Source organism: Ambystoma mexicanum, chromosome 5p, assembly GCF_040938575.1.
Source record: "Ambystoma mexicanum isolate Mex_15411 chromosome 5p, UKY_AmexF1_1, whole genome shotgun sequence".
Lineage (NCBI taxonomy): Eukaryota > Metazoa > Chordata > Amphibia > Caudata > Ambystomatidae > Ambystoma > Ambystoma mexicanum.
Window position 1 is genome coordinate 295,359,164 of NC_090930.1, and position 16,713 is coordinate 295,375,876.

Consider the following 16,713-nt stretch of genomic DNA (forward strand, 5'->3'; position numbering starts at 1 on the left):
AATAGGGGATCAGGCCCGAGGTTGCATCGCCCCGCGCACCGTAGACTTTCAATGAGATAGGAACGAGTGAATCCAGTCATTTGTCTCGTGTGAGCAATTCCCTATATTGACAAGGGTGTCCAACAGCCGTTCCTGATCTGGAAGATTGTACACAGCAGGCAGGTCTAATAAAACTAGCAGCCATGCTTTCCGCTTCTCTAAAATCTCTAGCGTGTGGGTCTGCAGATCAAGCAGAGCACTCTATGTACTGTGCCCTCAGCTGTCCAAGTGTGGGCTGCAAAACATCTAGTACAACTGGTTGATAAAGGTCATTGCGCAGTATTACTAGCAGCAAGGGCATGTGGCCACCCACCTCATAACGGCAGAGAGGCCCAGGACGCTTTCTTGACATGCACTTCTTCATAAACAGTGAAGCCTTAGGCACTCACTGGTGGTGTGCCTCTTCAGCTGGCTCATCACCATTTCAGAAGCTAAGATCCAACATCAGAAACTCCTCACTGAGCAGGAAAATTGTCTTACCTTTGCTAGAGAGAGATGATGCTCTACTCTGCCAAACCCAAACAATCCCTAGTGAGTAATCAATAACACCTTTATACATTTTTTGAAACAAAAATGAAAATGCATACTATCATGCCTCCGATTTACAAAAGGTATTCTTAACATACTTTGTTATTGCTGTAATATCAGGATGAAAAGAGACCTCTATTTCAGACATAAGTATTGTCTTCTGTAATAAGCAGTGATCATTACCGGCTAGGGGGAGAGGATTGTTAGTATTTTTCAAATTATTGGATTTTTCACACAAAGCTTAAAAATACATCGAACAAACTAGACCGTGCGTGCGTGCGTGCGTGCGTGCGCACGTGCGTGCGTGCGTGCGTGTGTGTGTGTGTGTGTGTGTGTAACATGGTGAGGCTATAATTTTTCTTGGTCTTTTGTCAAGCATATACTATTTTATTTCATTCCCTCTTTCCTAGGTTTTCAAGATACTCAGTTATAATCCAAGAAGTCTCTCAAGCAACATGTTTGATAACAAATGGTGATTGGAAAGCTGCTTTCTTTGTCTTCCTGAGGTTTTTTGTGCTCAATCTCCTCTAACTTTTCACCTGATATCCTAGAACACCATTTTCTCTATCTTTCTCACTCAGTCTTGCCCTGACAAAGCACATACATCTCTAGCCTAGCAGTCTCTTAACCTTCGTTCGTGCCTTTCTCTGCTCCCCAGCCACTGTCTACTTCTCCTAACATTCCAGTGATGCTTGTACTACGTGGCTTCCTTATCATACGTTACAAGGTCATCAGGTTTCGGGCTGCGTCATAGGCACGGTCAATGTGCATAAAAATGTCATTGCCTAGGGAATGAATGGCTTTACATCAGCTTCATTCTACCTGTCACCTCTTGCCAATTATGACATTTTACCTGATCCGGGTAGGAAAAAAGGAATCTGTGTTGTTTCTGGGTTCACGTGCCTTTTACCACACCAAACCGGCAACAAGTGATAGTGGCGGCCACGATTTAAGAGCATGGTGGCCGATAATACTCTTAATCCCTTATGACCGACATTCCGGTGGAGACATTTTTGGTTTCCCACTACGGATATGGAGAAGGTAAAAGCATGGAGGGTATTTCCCTCTATGGGAGGGGGAATCCAAATGGAAATTGCATGGATTTGGGGAAACCAGAGGGAGGTTTGTGTGACAAATTGGATTCTGCCTTGCAGGAGTACAAAGATGAGTAGGGGTAAAAGGTCCCACTCAGCCCTCATGCTTTAACAAACCAAAACACAACGCCATGATAAAGGTAAGACAGGGACAATCAAGCGATTCGCCACCTTTGACTTTTGTGGTAATGCACGCTGAGTAAAGTCTGTACTCTCAAGAGGGGTGTGAAGGTGAAACAGTAGTGACTGAGTCCAAAATAAAGGAAATGGCCAATCAAGTTTCTATATAAATATCAACACTTTACGAAAGCACACCATCTGCAAGTAGAACAAAAAGAGATTATTATACAATAACCCACCCCAAAGGAAAGCACAGAGAAGATGCAACAGACTTGAGAAAGTAGCACACTGAGCGTAGTTCCAGTGGTGGGAGGTAAGGTACTACCATGAAAGGATATTGGATTGAAAACAGGAGTGACCACTACTTTACCAATCTCTAGGGTCCCAGTGTACTGTGAGGTCAGTTCAGGGTCACAGTACCTGGTTTCAGTTCTTGGTGGGCTGATGCATCAGACCCATGTTTGAATGTGGCTGCAAGCTAATCAGGCTCAGTCAGACATGTAGGATCGTGGAGTCCCTGGCAGCAAGCGGGCGTCGAGCAAGGCCGAATGTGGGTACAATGTGTGGTCAAACAGCTGTGGTTCAATGAGGCAGGTAAGGGCGGTCCCAAGAATAATTTACAGTTGGCCAGGACGCTGGAAGAGGTCAGCGAGTGACACTCCAGCGGTTCAAGTCGGTGGGAGACAGTTGTGAAATGGTGATCAAGGGTGAGTCAATGTGCAGTCGGGGCCTACCCTTATTTGTAACCTTCGGTTAGCATCAGCAAGTGACCCACCAGTTATTTATTTCAGGTTCCGCCGTTGAGCAGTTGATTCAGGCTTTGCTGGTGACGTGCTTCACAATGCAGTATCAAGCTAGTTTAGATGCAGTGCAAAAGTTTGGCTGGTTAGAGGAATGCAGACACCAGAACTAATGCCTTCCCTATTGTTCAGGATGTCGGGAACATGGAGCGACTGGTTTGGTGCGATAGAACAGGTGCTTCAGCTGGTCTGGCCCTCTGGTTGCTGTGAGGCCTGCGCAAAGGACTTGAACAGGTAACTCCAGTTCAGGGTCTGCACTTCTGACACAGAAGATCCATTGCAGAATGGTTGGTGCTGGATCGCAGCAGTGGTCACTCCTGATGTTCCCTGGGAGTGGTTAGGGGACGATCTTCCTTACATCTTGGAGGGCTCCTTCTTCACCTATGGTGGAGGGCTTTGGACAGTGCAAGTGTCCCAAAGGAAGTCCAGATGAGAACCTTCAGAACATCTCTTTAGCCTTAAACGATCCTTAAGGGAGGCACCTTCCTTTAAAGGCACAAGTCCTCAGGTGATTGGTCTAAAGCTAGCCAGCTTCTCGGTAACCAATCCCTGCTCCTGATTGGAGTGGACTTTGCGCTGTTGATCTTGCACCCAAAGTGCTTTGCTCCAGAGGAAGTGAAGGCAACAGGAAAGGGAAAGACAGTGAGAAATAAGATGGTGGAAGGCTTCTTCCAGTATACATAGCTCTTGCCTATCCTACTCCCTCCCCCTTCCCTACTACCGACAACACAGACCTTTGGATATTCAGCACCTTGGTGTGAGGCTACTCAACCTGAATGGGTGTGCTCCTTTGATACCTGGGCCCAGGACAGCTTCCTACTGTCTCTAGGGCAGGGGGTTACTGACCCTCAGAAAGCGAGTCTGGGTACTTTGGGTTCCTGTCCTGCCAAGTGGCAATATTGGCCAGTCTGACCCAAATACACAGTCCCTTCCACAGCAGAGCTGATTCACAGGAGCTGACATATTTTGAATAGCAATTGGGGCATGGCAGCCATGATCATAAGAATTGCCATGGACTATGCCGAAATGTAGGCATAGCTTATTCTTTGAGATTGCCCTTCCACCAACATGGGGTATTCAGGATCATCATAGTTTGTGTACAGGGAACATATCTTAAATGTCGCCCTGTGCTGCAGTGACTTTGCTGTGGCTGTGGCATTCGAATGCGGAACTTGCGCCATGAGCAGAGCGGGTGCTGTGCATCAGGCTACCGATGCAGCAGGGCATAAGTGCACTATGCTTTTGGCATGGAGTTGCGACAAAGGGGGATCTGGTTAGGATATTACCCCTTTGGAGAACGAATCACCTGCATACTTTTATGTACTAAAACAATTTTAAAAAGCCAGGGTTTTGAACCTTTGCCAGGTGGCTATACCTCACAGGTTGTCTCTGCCGGTTTATTCCAATTTGCGTCACTTACCATCCCATTCATAGTGCAGCTTGTAATGTGTTATGAACACACATATCTTAAGCAGTTTAATAAAACGCTGTTTAAGCTGGTTTCATGGTTTAAAGTATGTTGTGACATGCATGTAGTCTCTGTCCCTGTTGTAGTAAATACAAGAGTTATATGTGATCTTACCGACTACAATTACAGAGTGGTAAATTTCATTGTGGAAAAAATACTGAAAAAGTTTTTTTTAATTATTTTTTTTATTTGGGGGTCTCCCACAAACCCTGTTTTTAACCCTTAAAACGCCACTCCAACCCCATCCTAACTCATTTTAACCCCTTCACACCACTACCCTTTATTTATTTAATTAATGGTTGCAGTGTTTTTCTGAGTTTTTGTCCACTCATATTTTGACTGGATACCAATAGGAGTTGTTAACTAAATTACAATACTGATATAAACGTCTCCTTATCAAACAATGAATCTGAATTGTTCCAGATTGTGTGTTTAGAAGAAATTAATCTGAGGAACTGGTCACGATTTTAATTAGGTAATTCAGTGGCAGAGTGGCTTCTGCTGAGAAAGAAATGTGATATCACAATACTCGTGTATAAGTGCTTACAGATGGTAGCTCTCTGGCATTGTCTCATGACAGGTTAGTACTGACGTCACAACTAGGCTTTAGCAAGAAAATGTATGTACATGTTTTTATACAGGCATTGTAGGCTTCGATGCGATTTAGATCAGAGTAACGGGAGCATGGGAGGTGCTTTAAAGATGGTCTGGTGAATCGTGTTTAGTTTTACACGGTGAAGAAATGTGCGGCGGCTCCTGGGCGCATGCCACGCGGCCTTATCTTCCTGAAAACAAACGCAGGAAGGCTCTGTTTAGGCTAGCCAAGCAGGCTGGCGGACTGCGAGGGTTTGGGGAAGAAATAGGCGGTAAAGCGAGCAATTCCTGCACGTTTCTGTGGGCATTGAAACAGCTTCATCTTGACTTTCTCTCCATTACAGCGAAAGGTTGAAGAATCGCAACACAGCAAGAAGGTTAATCGCACTCTGCCCAAAGATCAGACGCAGCTATTGTTCCTGCAGCACGATGACAGCAGGCACAAGAGTAAGGAGCTCCCCAGGCCCTCGGGGACGGCGTCCCAGGCTCCATCGACCAGCTCGGCCAAAGAGGTATGTGGGCGAGATCACACGGCTTGTGCTCCGGGCATGACCCCGCAGCTCCTGCCGTGTGGGGCCCAGTCGCTTAATGTATCGATATTTTGGGCGTGTACAGAGGAGCTGGAAAAATATAAACGCGTACTGTATGAAAAAAGAAAGTGTATGCGCACGCGCGCAAGCATATACATTCAGCTCCAGGGTTTATTCGGGCTCGTGCACAAAACATGGAAAACAAACAGAAGCTTACAGAACGAGAAACGAAAACACACAGACGCATGCACGCACGTTCATACACGCACACTGCCATTGCAGACGCATCACAGGTTGCCAGTGCGCACACAACTTGGAATACATACACACATGTGTAACCATAAGTGGGAAAGAAATACGGATAACAGTCAGAACCACTAAACACAAACACGCCATTGTCATTAGGGATTGACTACACATAGAGGATGTGCCAAACCTTTTTTTTCTTTTGATAAAAGTAACACTTCAGAAATCACAAAGTCTACAGATACCGCAATGCAATATAGCATGCGACTATAGATGTCTCAGTTCAGGGATGACACAAAACAGGAAAAACATACACACCCGGAAGCGGAAATGACTGAAAAAACAGAAATGGAAAAAAACATCAGCCATCCCATGACGGATACCTCGCAACTTATGGGACCAACACACGAAAAACATACACCTAAGTGCAGAAACATGTACGATAAAAGAAACAGACAGACGAAACACAATTTGGCCATGTTCACAACACGCAGCAAGTACTATTCAGTGAACATATGCACTACGGCTATATGAAACTATATATACATTGGTAAACGAGACAAAGAAAAAGATGCATTGAGCTGGAAACAGGAAGTTGCAGTTATTAACTATAAAAAACTAAAGTCTACAAACATTGGAAATTTAAGGTTATCGCAAATTGTTGAAAATAACTATTTCTAATGGATAAACACATCTATCCAACTACAACACAAACCTTAACTCATACTGCCAATATTACAGTCACAGAGTTCAACAGGACCACAAAATCTAAGTATTCTCAACATTACATGGAGTATGCCAAGATAATTGTGCAGATTATCTGTCTGATGGAAGAGTAATCTCTAAGAATAAGAAATACTTGGGTGTTGATATGGTGGCTGATAGTACACACAAATATTAAAGCCAGATTTGTATCATACTCATGCCAACCCTCGGTGCTCAGACCTGATATGGAAAGGCTATGTGGATTTGTAGATAGACTGTTTCTGCTGCAGCTAGCAGGACAATAGGCAAGAAAGCTGTCTCTCTTGGATCCTTTGGGAGGATGGGTATCACCTCTCTCCATCACATGAAACTCTCAGCCGGAGAGCTCCTGTGAACCATGCTTCAAATAGGCACACCCATAACAAGAGGGGCAGCCCACACCAGGGTGTTGCATACCAAAGGGACTTTGAAGTTACCTATTTTTGAAGGGGGCAGAATATCAAGAGTCAGAGCAGAAAGGAGTGGAGGAAGGGTTCCCCCATCTTGGTGTTCTCTGTGGTCTCTTTCTTGTCTGTCTCCTTGACTTTCTGCAGAGCAGAGCACGTTGTGAAGGATGCAAGAAGGCAAAAGTTGCTCGTCACCTTGACAGTGATTGGACCCCTTAAAGCATTATTTTATGCAATCCCCAATGACCTTTACATTGGAAAGGAAGGGCTTTCTCACTTCTTATTAGATTCCTCTTGGACCTTCAAGGCAAGAAGAATTCAACTTCTTTGCACCCTGTTGGGAGAGTCCTTTCAAATGTCTTCCATTTGAGAGGTAAGCTCTGCCCCCTAAGCATCACCAGGGAACACTGAGAGTGACTGCTGCTGGACTAAGACCTTCACTCTCTGACATATGCACCAGTACCCAGGCTCCTCAATGAATGGGGTTGAAGGACTCCTGTGGGCCAGCTAGCCTCCTCTGACTGGGAGTAAAGAGGAAAATAACCAATCTTGTTCCTGAGCCTCTGCATCAGACAACCACAACCAGCTGCATTCCTGTGTTCTGCATCTTTGAACTATCCTCGAGCTATAGTTGATTGCGTTCAAATGCCTTTGAACCATCGAGCCTCCATGTTGCAGCCCTTGCTCTAAACCTTGAACTGCTGTTTTGCTGCATCAAAGCAGTTTGTCGCCACATCACGTCAGGAGCACATCACCTGCCCAGCCCAAACAAGAAGCTCATTGCTGTAGATGCCTTTCAAATGTCGTCAGGCCGAGTACGATAGTTAATTTCACATCCTTACTGTTCATGGCATGTAAGAATGTCATTGTATTTTCCCCTGTTCCCTCCTTTGCCTTGAAGCGCTTTTAAACACATTGTGTATAGGCGCTATGTAAATATACTATCATATCATATATCACACCCCCAACAACACATCGAACCACCAGCATCTTTGCCTTCAACCCCAGCTCGACTGTCGATCAAACCCTGATGGCCTCCTCAAACTGCACATGTTCAATGCTGCATATGACTGCATGGAGCTTCATATCAACCCTGACTCAAAGCTGATTCGCCACCTGGATCACTGCGACTCGCCGCATTTGAACCTGGTTCTACCCACATGAGCAGCACTGAGAAACCCAGTTTGATGCTGTTGCACCAGGATTAAGAGCCTAAGGTATTATTGTGACATGCATCTCCCACTGGTCCACTTTTGAGACCCTAGTGACTGATAAGCCACTCTTTTGCACCTTTTTTCAAAATACATATCTTTCTTAAAGTGACATTGTTGAAATGTCTTTCTCTTCACCCCTGCTACATTACCTAGGATGCTTTCCTCTTCACGTTCTGTATTCTCCTTGTTCTTTCTACAGGGGTGGTATTTTATTCTAGCTTATTTATAATCATTTATCTTGCATATAGGTGCATTTAATTAACATATAAATATGATTATAGAAACTCGATTGAACATTGCTATTCTGAAGTCTTGTACTATTGCTGTTTGAGTTGCTACTGTTATCACATACACACTTTGTTAACGGTGTGGGCTGTCCTCGGCCCATATTATGACAAAAGGCAAAGGATGTATATTTCTTGACTCTGCCTTCGTCACTGGCTTCACAGTTGGTTTGTAGTAGTGTGAGGGCCATACCCACTGACAGCTTTAACTGCCAAAGTATCTTCTAATTCCACTGGACATAGACTATGGCCAAACCCAATGGCCGCTTTGATTTGGGCAGAGCTTTCAGCCCTGCCCCAAGAACCCCTGATACACCTGATGGGACCATTGGTCATGGCCAGCTGCTATGACCAGTGGGCCTTTTGGCCAGGGAAAAGTCAAGTCAGCTATATCAAGCAGGCACTGTGGCTAGGGAATGGCCTTCAGCAAATGCCATGAGGTCTCTGGTGCCACCCTAAGCATCAACTGGCCTTTGGCAATGGCCAGTGCCCCATCAAAGTGGCGACCTGCCATGGCCAACATTGACTTTGGCTGGCCATAACCTTTCTGCCATCCCCCAGACTCTGTAAAGTTACCCATATTGGCTACTGACCATGTCCAGTGGCCCGTGTGGCCCTAATGCAGGGGAATAGCGTGTGACCATGCCCTAACCCCATTAAGCTCTCAGAGTGACTATTGGGCATAACCAGTGATCACTGTGCTCTGTCAGTGCCCCCACGACAGGGGCATGGCTTCCTCCCTGAGCAACCACAGTTCTCCTAGAAGTGGTCACTAGGGACCAGTGGACAGCTTGTCCCCTCATTGTATTCTAGCTGTCGCTTGCGGCCCAATGTTCATGGCCAGCCCCCCATAGCCTTCCAGAGTGGTGATTGGCCATAATCAGTGGCAATGCCCATTGGCCCTGTGCCATCCAAAATGTCAACTGGCCCTGGTCTTTGGCCGTAGTCAGTGGCCCCTCTTCTGTTCTTGGGTGCAGCCATAAACTACATATTTCATGTTTTCCACAGGGAGCAGCCACCCAGTAATGTTTGTGGGTTCCCTTACAGGGTGCAGTCAACCCTTAAGATTCTGGAGTTCTTTCACAGGGTGCCACCACCCACAAAAGTTATCGGGTTAACTTACAGGGTGTAGCCACACCTTAAGGTTCTCAAGCTTTCTCACAGGGTGCAGCCATCCCTTAAGGATCTTAGGTTCTTCCACAGAGCCCTGGCACCCAATAAGGTTCTCGGGTTCTCTCACTTGACAAAACAACCCCTTAAGGATCCACTCACATGGTGACCTCATTTCATCCCCCTGCAAACAACCAACATGAGGGAAGGAAGGTGACACTCAATGTGCATCCTGATGTTGGCCACCACCACTGCCCTGTCGAGCTTCCTTAGTTAACAGATTCCCTGCAATAAATGCAATATGTCCCTGCATATATTTTACAGCCCGCAAGGGCTTCCAGTTAATACACTTGACTATTACTGGATTATAATAACTAGAGAGTAAAATGTTGTCCACCCTCCACAACACACGAAATATAGGTGGTGTCCAGCCTCCCAACCCGCAACATCTCAAAAACCAAATCTCGTCTCCTTCCTCCCCACTGACCAAAAATCAAAATGTGCATCTGGCGTCCTACTTCCCTGTCCCTCATAACGACATAACTCCCACTGGCCATCCACATTTTGGAAGGTCCACTACAGTGAAATCAAATGATTTGCCCAGGATCATAAACTTAAGTTCAGTTGTTGAACCAGGACTGGAATTTCGTCTACACTTTAGACACTGGGCTACATATCTTCTCAGCGCTAGCTGATACAGTTATCATACATACCAGCATTCCCCATTCCATTCCAGGAATGCCAGTCCAGTTTGAATTCTGTGACTTCCAATAATGCATTTAGAATGAGGAGAACCAGGATTGCAAGTCTCAGAATGCAAAATCAAACCAGGACTGAACCAGCACCTCCTGAACCCAGTAGGGCATGTTCACATGTATGCAAATATGTCCTACTTTACAGCATATAAGAGCTAAAATAATACTTCACTTTTATAAGGCAATTAATTGGAAAATACAACAATCACATCATAAACCAACCTGACAAATATGTAAATCCATATGTTAAACAAGAAAGATTGTAGCTGTTATTTTCCCCATCCTGCATGCACACTATACCTAGCTGAATGCAAATGAATGGCAGCCTCAAAAATCTCCTCTGGGGTTTGCAACTGTACTCGCAAGACTGATATAGCAACAAAAACAAAACTGTGTGACAGGTCACCTGTTTGTAGGCATTCTATAAAATAGGAATACAGCATATTATTATGCATGATCTGAAGAATATATGATGTTCAACAAAAAACAAACTGTCTTCACATTGTTTGTGGAAAGCAATAGAAATAATCCACACAATCTAAAAAGCTGAATTAATTTATTTTGGAACTTCCTAGGTTTGGAAGAAGGCACAGATTTCTTTTGGGGTGGAAGCTGATCCCAGATTACAGATGTGGGAGGGGAATGCAGATTAGAGTGGGGCGAGGTCTGGGGCTTTCAGGTATGAAATGAATGTGCTCATGGTTCACACTTCCTGGAAAATGTTCCATTCAGGCGTGTCTATTGCCAAAGTGCTTCGTTTATGCATTGCAGCTATGTCTAAGATTTACTGAATGGCATTAGCAAGGTTCTACCTAGCCGCGGTCTGCATGCCCACTCTTTACAAGGCGGGTGACACCCGCCAAAAGCGTGTGAGTTGAGAGCTATGCCCCTGCTTACTACCGGAATTCATCAATGGCAGAGGGGTTGCAGGCCACTAGGAGCAGGAACCTCTGCTGGGGGCGGGGTGGGACGTCAGGCAGGTGCGCCCACCCCTAACCAGGCAACATTCTTTTTGTAATATATATTTTTGTGGGTGAGCAAAGGTGGCTCAGCTCTGTTTTCAGAGTCCAGCGGCTCGAAGCTCAAGCCGATCTTGAGCAAGTCACTTGCCCCTGGGCAGCCTGAGCCCTGCCTGGCTCACACACATTTATAACTCCTACGTCCAGTCCACTTTCCCCCATACTTGCGAGAATTCTATTTTACAGCGAGGGGACCGGATCCTTTTTTTACATTACAAAGTCTTTCCTCATATAGCTTTATGCTCTGCCATGCATATGTGTGGTCACAGCCCTGCCGGTACATGCCCCAGCCTTAGCCTTGTCAGTCTGCCCTTTTCACCACACTCGGCGGGACTGGAAACCTTCCCTCAGCAGCAGGGCTGGCCAGTGTGCCGGCTCTCGGTGGATCCGAGATCCGGCATCCGATCTCTAGCCGGATCTCGGGATCCAGCTTGCCTCTGCCTCATCCCCAGCAAAGATGCCACACAACGCCCTGTGTGAGATTTTTTGGTGCTCCTCGTCCGGGTGGCGGGGCGCACTGAAAACACGTTTCTCAATGTCCCTTGGTTCAGTGAAACCAGGTACAGGGAGAAATGTTTCGCCGTGGCGCATATGCAAGAATTAGCCCTCGCTGGGCCACACACAATACAAGAACAGCAGGGGGCTCAGCTGCTGAGAGTGTTCTTGTCAATTGCACCCCCTGCTGTTCTTGTATTGCGTGTGGCCCAGCGTGCCACTCTTTCCCAATAGCAAATAAAGGGCGCATTGCCTCCAGCCCACTGTCATGCAAAATACTTAAGTTTGTATGGTATGAGCTGTAGGCATAGCGCCTGTTATTTGCTGCAGGGGCACAGGGTGGGTGGCAGCAGAACTCATGGCGCTATATCCAGCCCTGTTTATAATAGGGGCAGGAACCCCATGAGTTATCTTAGCACAGTTGCAGCCTGTGCAGGTTCACACCGACCTCTGCAGCAGGAGCATGAACCCCTTGGCTGCACTGCAGCAGTTTTTCTGGGATTGATGCCGTACCCAGTGTTGATGCTTACCCACAAGACCACACACAATTGGCATCACATCACATGTCTCATATTTGGATATTTTGTTTTACAGGGAATATTGCACTATAGCTTGCTGGGTTTAAAAGGAGAGCACCTTTTATATTTTGCCAGCGTAGTCACTGGAAAGAAGCAGCATGAAAGAAATTGCACCATTTTAAAACTATTATTTTGAACATTAGCTTTGAGCGGAGGTCAACTACCAGCTCCGCCCCCTCTGAGCTCCACCTCCTCAGACCCCACCCTGGTCCTTGTGGGATCCCGCTTCACATGTTTTCCATTTCCACCGCTGCTCAGCAGACTCTTTTGTTTTCTACTTCTGCTTGTTTCTGTTCAACTTTTTCTGCCCCATCACACAGGTAAATCCTCATACCGCAGTCGTGAGAAGCACGCTCCAGTGGTGGACCTCACTTGTGCTCAAAACACTGGGGCCACTGGTTGCGCTGTATTTGCAGGACACTCACTCACTGTTGCAACTCTCACTCAACGGACCACCCATCTGACACTTCAGCCTTCTTCTGAGGGTAGCTTCTCCTCGTCCATGTGGTCTTACTCCAGGGAGCTGATAAGGGAGTCTCTCCAGCCATTATGCCTGTATCCTGAGATCAAGGGTTAGTCCCTGTCCCCCTATTTACATGACATGTTCCCTGCCCTATGCTCCTCCAGCTCATCCTGGTCCCTAGGCAGCTCCTTCCCAACCTCACAGGAGGTCCCGGCCCATATCTCCACTGGCTTCTCCGTGGCTTTCATCACTACCCCACTTGCCATGGCACGTTGACTAGTCAACTCTTACATGCCATTGCCCTCCCCCCGCCCTTACTGTGGATCCCACCGGCAACGACCTGGATTTGGAAGGTCCATCCCACAATGACCATGAAGTGTCTGTTCCTTCCCCGCTAAGAGTTTCCATGACTGCATGACAGAGATCTTTGAATTTCTGGAGATGCCTACCAGGAGTCCCTTCAGGTCTCTGCCGGGGTCTCCTCTGCTGTGCGAGCTGCTAGGGGTGCCAAGCACTCAATGATCCTCTTGCAGAAAGATGTTCCTGAGCCCATACCACCCCAGAAGCCATAAAAGGGTGCAGGTGCTACAGGGTCTTTCTTTTGTCAAAGGTGTGTCTAACCTCGCATCCACGACCGCACTCTTCAGTCTTCATCCCAAGGCTGGCCCCTTAAGAGCATTAAGCTACTTAATGTTATCGGGAAAAACATTCTTTCAAATTCGTCTCTCTACTTCCTTCATGCCTGCAATGCCAAGCAGTAACCCAGAATTATTAGCAGAGTTTAGCAGAGTTTGAACAGTTCTTCCCTGCCAACAAGCAGGAACATTTCAGATCGGGCCTTTCAGAAGCCAGACAAGTGGCCCGGGTCATACTGGAGTCACACCGGCTAGAGGCATGCTACTGAAGGTGATATCAGACGTCCGATCTAGATAAGGGCAACAAAGGTCCACCTGGATGTCCAGGAAAAGATTCTCGATCGCCTCTTCCACGGGCTTGTTTTGTTTGATTCATGAATCAATTATCAACTAACCAAGAAGCAGACAGTACCCAAATGCCAGATCCCTGGTTATTCTTACAAAGAAACCTGGCAAGGCTTGTGCTCCCTGCCATGAGTCGCGGCTTGTCCATACGGACAAGAGGGCATTGACATGCTACCATTTATGGAGGAGCCAAATGTTGCCCTGGGTAGTTTGCTCTGGCTTTGTTACTTGTGCATGCTTCTATGCCCAGACCATGTAGGGACCACGCACCACCCCACCTCATAGACCACCTGCAACGAGAAGGGCGCTAGGCAACCTGCAAGCTAGAAAAGATGTTACTCCCTATCCCACACAACAGGAGATGGTCTACCCCAAAGTTCCTAACTATACCCTCTTATTACCCTTCACTAATAATTCCAGGGTGGCCTTTTTCATGCTGAAAATGGCTGAAAAAAGGTTAAAAACCTTTTTACATTTCTGCCATTGGAGGTGGTATTTATGAAATTGCACTGGAGGCATTCCAGAAATCCCACCTCTGCTGGTGGTAAACTTTCAGTAGGGTGGATTTCCAGAACTGTCAAGGGCAGAGCTGGCAACTTTTCTCAGCAGCATTAACAAATCTGTCCAACCCTCAATTATCCGCTTAGTTGTAGTTTCCTAATAATTAATACCTAAATATTACATCTTTCTATGTGTATTTTTCAACTATGTACAAAAGTAAGTACCACAAACAGTCCAACAGCCATTTCTATAACCACTCCATAAGTAACATATGTGGGTGCTATTCACGGTGCTATTAAACTCTTTTTGTATGAACACCATGGTGATCAAGAAATTCACCAAAACATAGGCGTAGCATTTGTGCAGAATCAAACCGAGGATGGACTCTACTGAGAAACTGACAGTGGTTGAAGTGGGCGGGAGCGGATGAGGGTGGTGCCCCTCTACCTTTTTAAATTTAGTTTTACTGTTCCTACACTTGAAACTTGCACTTCAGTGCACTGCACTGGACATTCACTTAAACAGCAGGTGCATGTGTTTGGGGCTTTATATTTTGCATGTGAGGGGGCATGGCAATGGGGTTTGTGGGGGCTGGGGGCAGGCCAGTAGGGAACATAGTTCCACTACTTCTTTTCATACACCTCGGCCACTGGATATTGACACATACTTCCTTGGCAAGTAGGAGTTGTGATAAGCTGCTGTGGATTGCAACAGACCAATGGTGTATGGGGAGCAGTGATGCCAACATTACCATCCAGGGTCACAACATCTGTTATTTAAATGCATACATTGCCACTGGGCTGTGTGAACATGCCCCTGCAGTCTAGACTTGTCTTCTTCCCACTCACTGTGGACCCCCATGTGTGGGGGTCATCTAGGCACATCTACAACATTGCTGACATCAAGAAGGATGCCTCACCCCATTCACACAGAATCTGAGCAGGCTTTGCAGCACTCAGTTCCTTTGTGGCAGGCTAGATTCTGAAGGATTGAATTTTTTTAAATTATCTTTTTACATTTTGGAGTTCCAGCCCATGAAGCAACAATCCAGCCAACGTGAGGGGAAATTGCCCTTTTGCACCCCTTGCCAGTCTGCCCCTGGTATCATTCCTAGGCAGACGATACTCACATCTACATTAAAGCCACAGGACCAAGTGCTGACTTTAAACCGTTCCCTGTGGAAAATAGGCCGCTGGATGCTCAAGAAAGGGCTTCAATTAATCCCAAATGAGGGAGAGGCGATTCTTTTAGATTCCCCTCCTCTTCACTCTCCAACTGACTCTGTCCTTGCCAATCTTCATCTTGCTATCACTAACACTCTTGGCATTCTTGCCCCTGCCATGAGGATCTGCCTAAAACCTGCATCCAAGCATAACAGCTGGTATGACTCTGATCTAGCTGCTCTGAAACGCAAGTGCAGAGTTGCTGAACTGAAGTGGCAGACCTTAGGCTCATCCTCTGACAAACTGGTCTGCTCCCTACTCCAAAGGCAATACTGTCTCTCTATCCATTCCAAAAAGAGGGCCCACAATCAATCCCATATCTCTGGAGCCTCTAACAACACGGCTGAACTCTTCAAAATCAGCAGGGGTCTAGCCAATCCATCTGCAGTCTCCACCTCGCCTCTTCCTTCTCAGGCCTTCTGCTCTGTAGTGGCCATCCCTTTCAGCTCTAAACCTCAGGACATTCTGACCTCCCTCTCTTCTCCGCCTTCTCCTCCGTCCCCCATGCCTCCCTTGGCCCCTCTTCCACCCCCACCCACGCTCTTCTCCTTCTCATCTATAACAATGGATATCTCTAGACTAGTCCGTTCTATGAAGGTCTCATCCAAACAGGTTTCTCCATGCTCTTCCAGAATCATTAAGGACATCTCCTCCCTTGCGCAGGCTCTTGCTGACTTCTGCAACCACTCCTTAACATCTGGCTCTTTCCCTTCTTCTCTCAAGCACTCCTTTGTGAACCCCATCCTAAAAAAGTCTCCAGCCGACCCCTCATGTCCAGCCAACTACCGCCCTATCTCTACTACACCCTTCCTTGGAAACTCCTGAAGAAGTTGGTCTTCCCCCAACTGATCCAACATACTGAGCTCATTGGTTGTTTACATGACCATCAATCTGGATTCCCAGCATCCAGAGGCAAGGAAACTGCTGTGAAGAATTGCTCGCAAATCTTGACTCTAACTCTCCTGCTATTCTCATTCTCCTTGACCTTTCTTCCGCCTTTGACATGGTCAACCATTCTATCCACATAAAGTGGCTCCAAGATACTCTTGGTATCTCAGACCGGGTACTGTATTGGTTGACCTCCTTCCTCACTGTCCTCCCTTCCCAGATGCTCCTGGGCTCCTCCACCACCACTCACTGTACATGTAGTGTCCCTCAGGGCTCTATCCTCTTGCCTTGGTTTTCAACATCTACCTTGCCCCTCTGATCTCTGCCTTCTCTCCTCATTTCCAGTGTTAAGGAGATGACACACAACTCTTCTTCAAGGTCCCCTCCTGCTCTTCCCCTTCCTCCTCTATCATCGCAAATGCCTGTCTGCTATTCAGTCTTGCTGCACCTTCAATGATCTTTGTCTTAATGCCAGTAAGACCGTGATTTTTCCTATCGGGACACCTGCTCCCTGTTTCCCTCCTGCACTCTGGCCACCCTCTATGGGATCAACTCCTTCTCTGTCTACTGAGGCCAGAAACCTTGGGGTCATCTTTAACTCCTCTCTCTCCTTTACTCCTCGCTTCTTGGACC

At 46.6% G+C, this 16,713-nt stretch overlaps 1 protein-coding gene across 4 annotated transcripts in view; it reads left to right on the forward strand.

The window, feature by feature from the left end:
* NRK (Nik related kinase) overlaps window positions 1–16,713 on the forward strand; it is a 1,461,188-nt gene that overhangs the window by 883,616 nt on the left and 560,859 nt on the right. For 3 of the 4 annotated variants that reach the window (XM_069612727.1, XM_069612725.1, XM_069612726.1), the window contains one exon: window positions 4,988–5,155. The exons of the other annotated variant lie outside the window; for it this stretch is intronic. In XM_069612727.1, coding sequence (XP_069468828.1) covers window positions 4,988–5,155 — 168 coding nt within the window. The remainder of the gene's footprint in view (window positions 1–4,987; window positions 5,156–16,713) is intronic. 4 annotated transcript variants of the gene reach the window in all.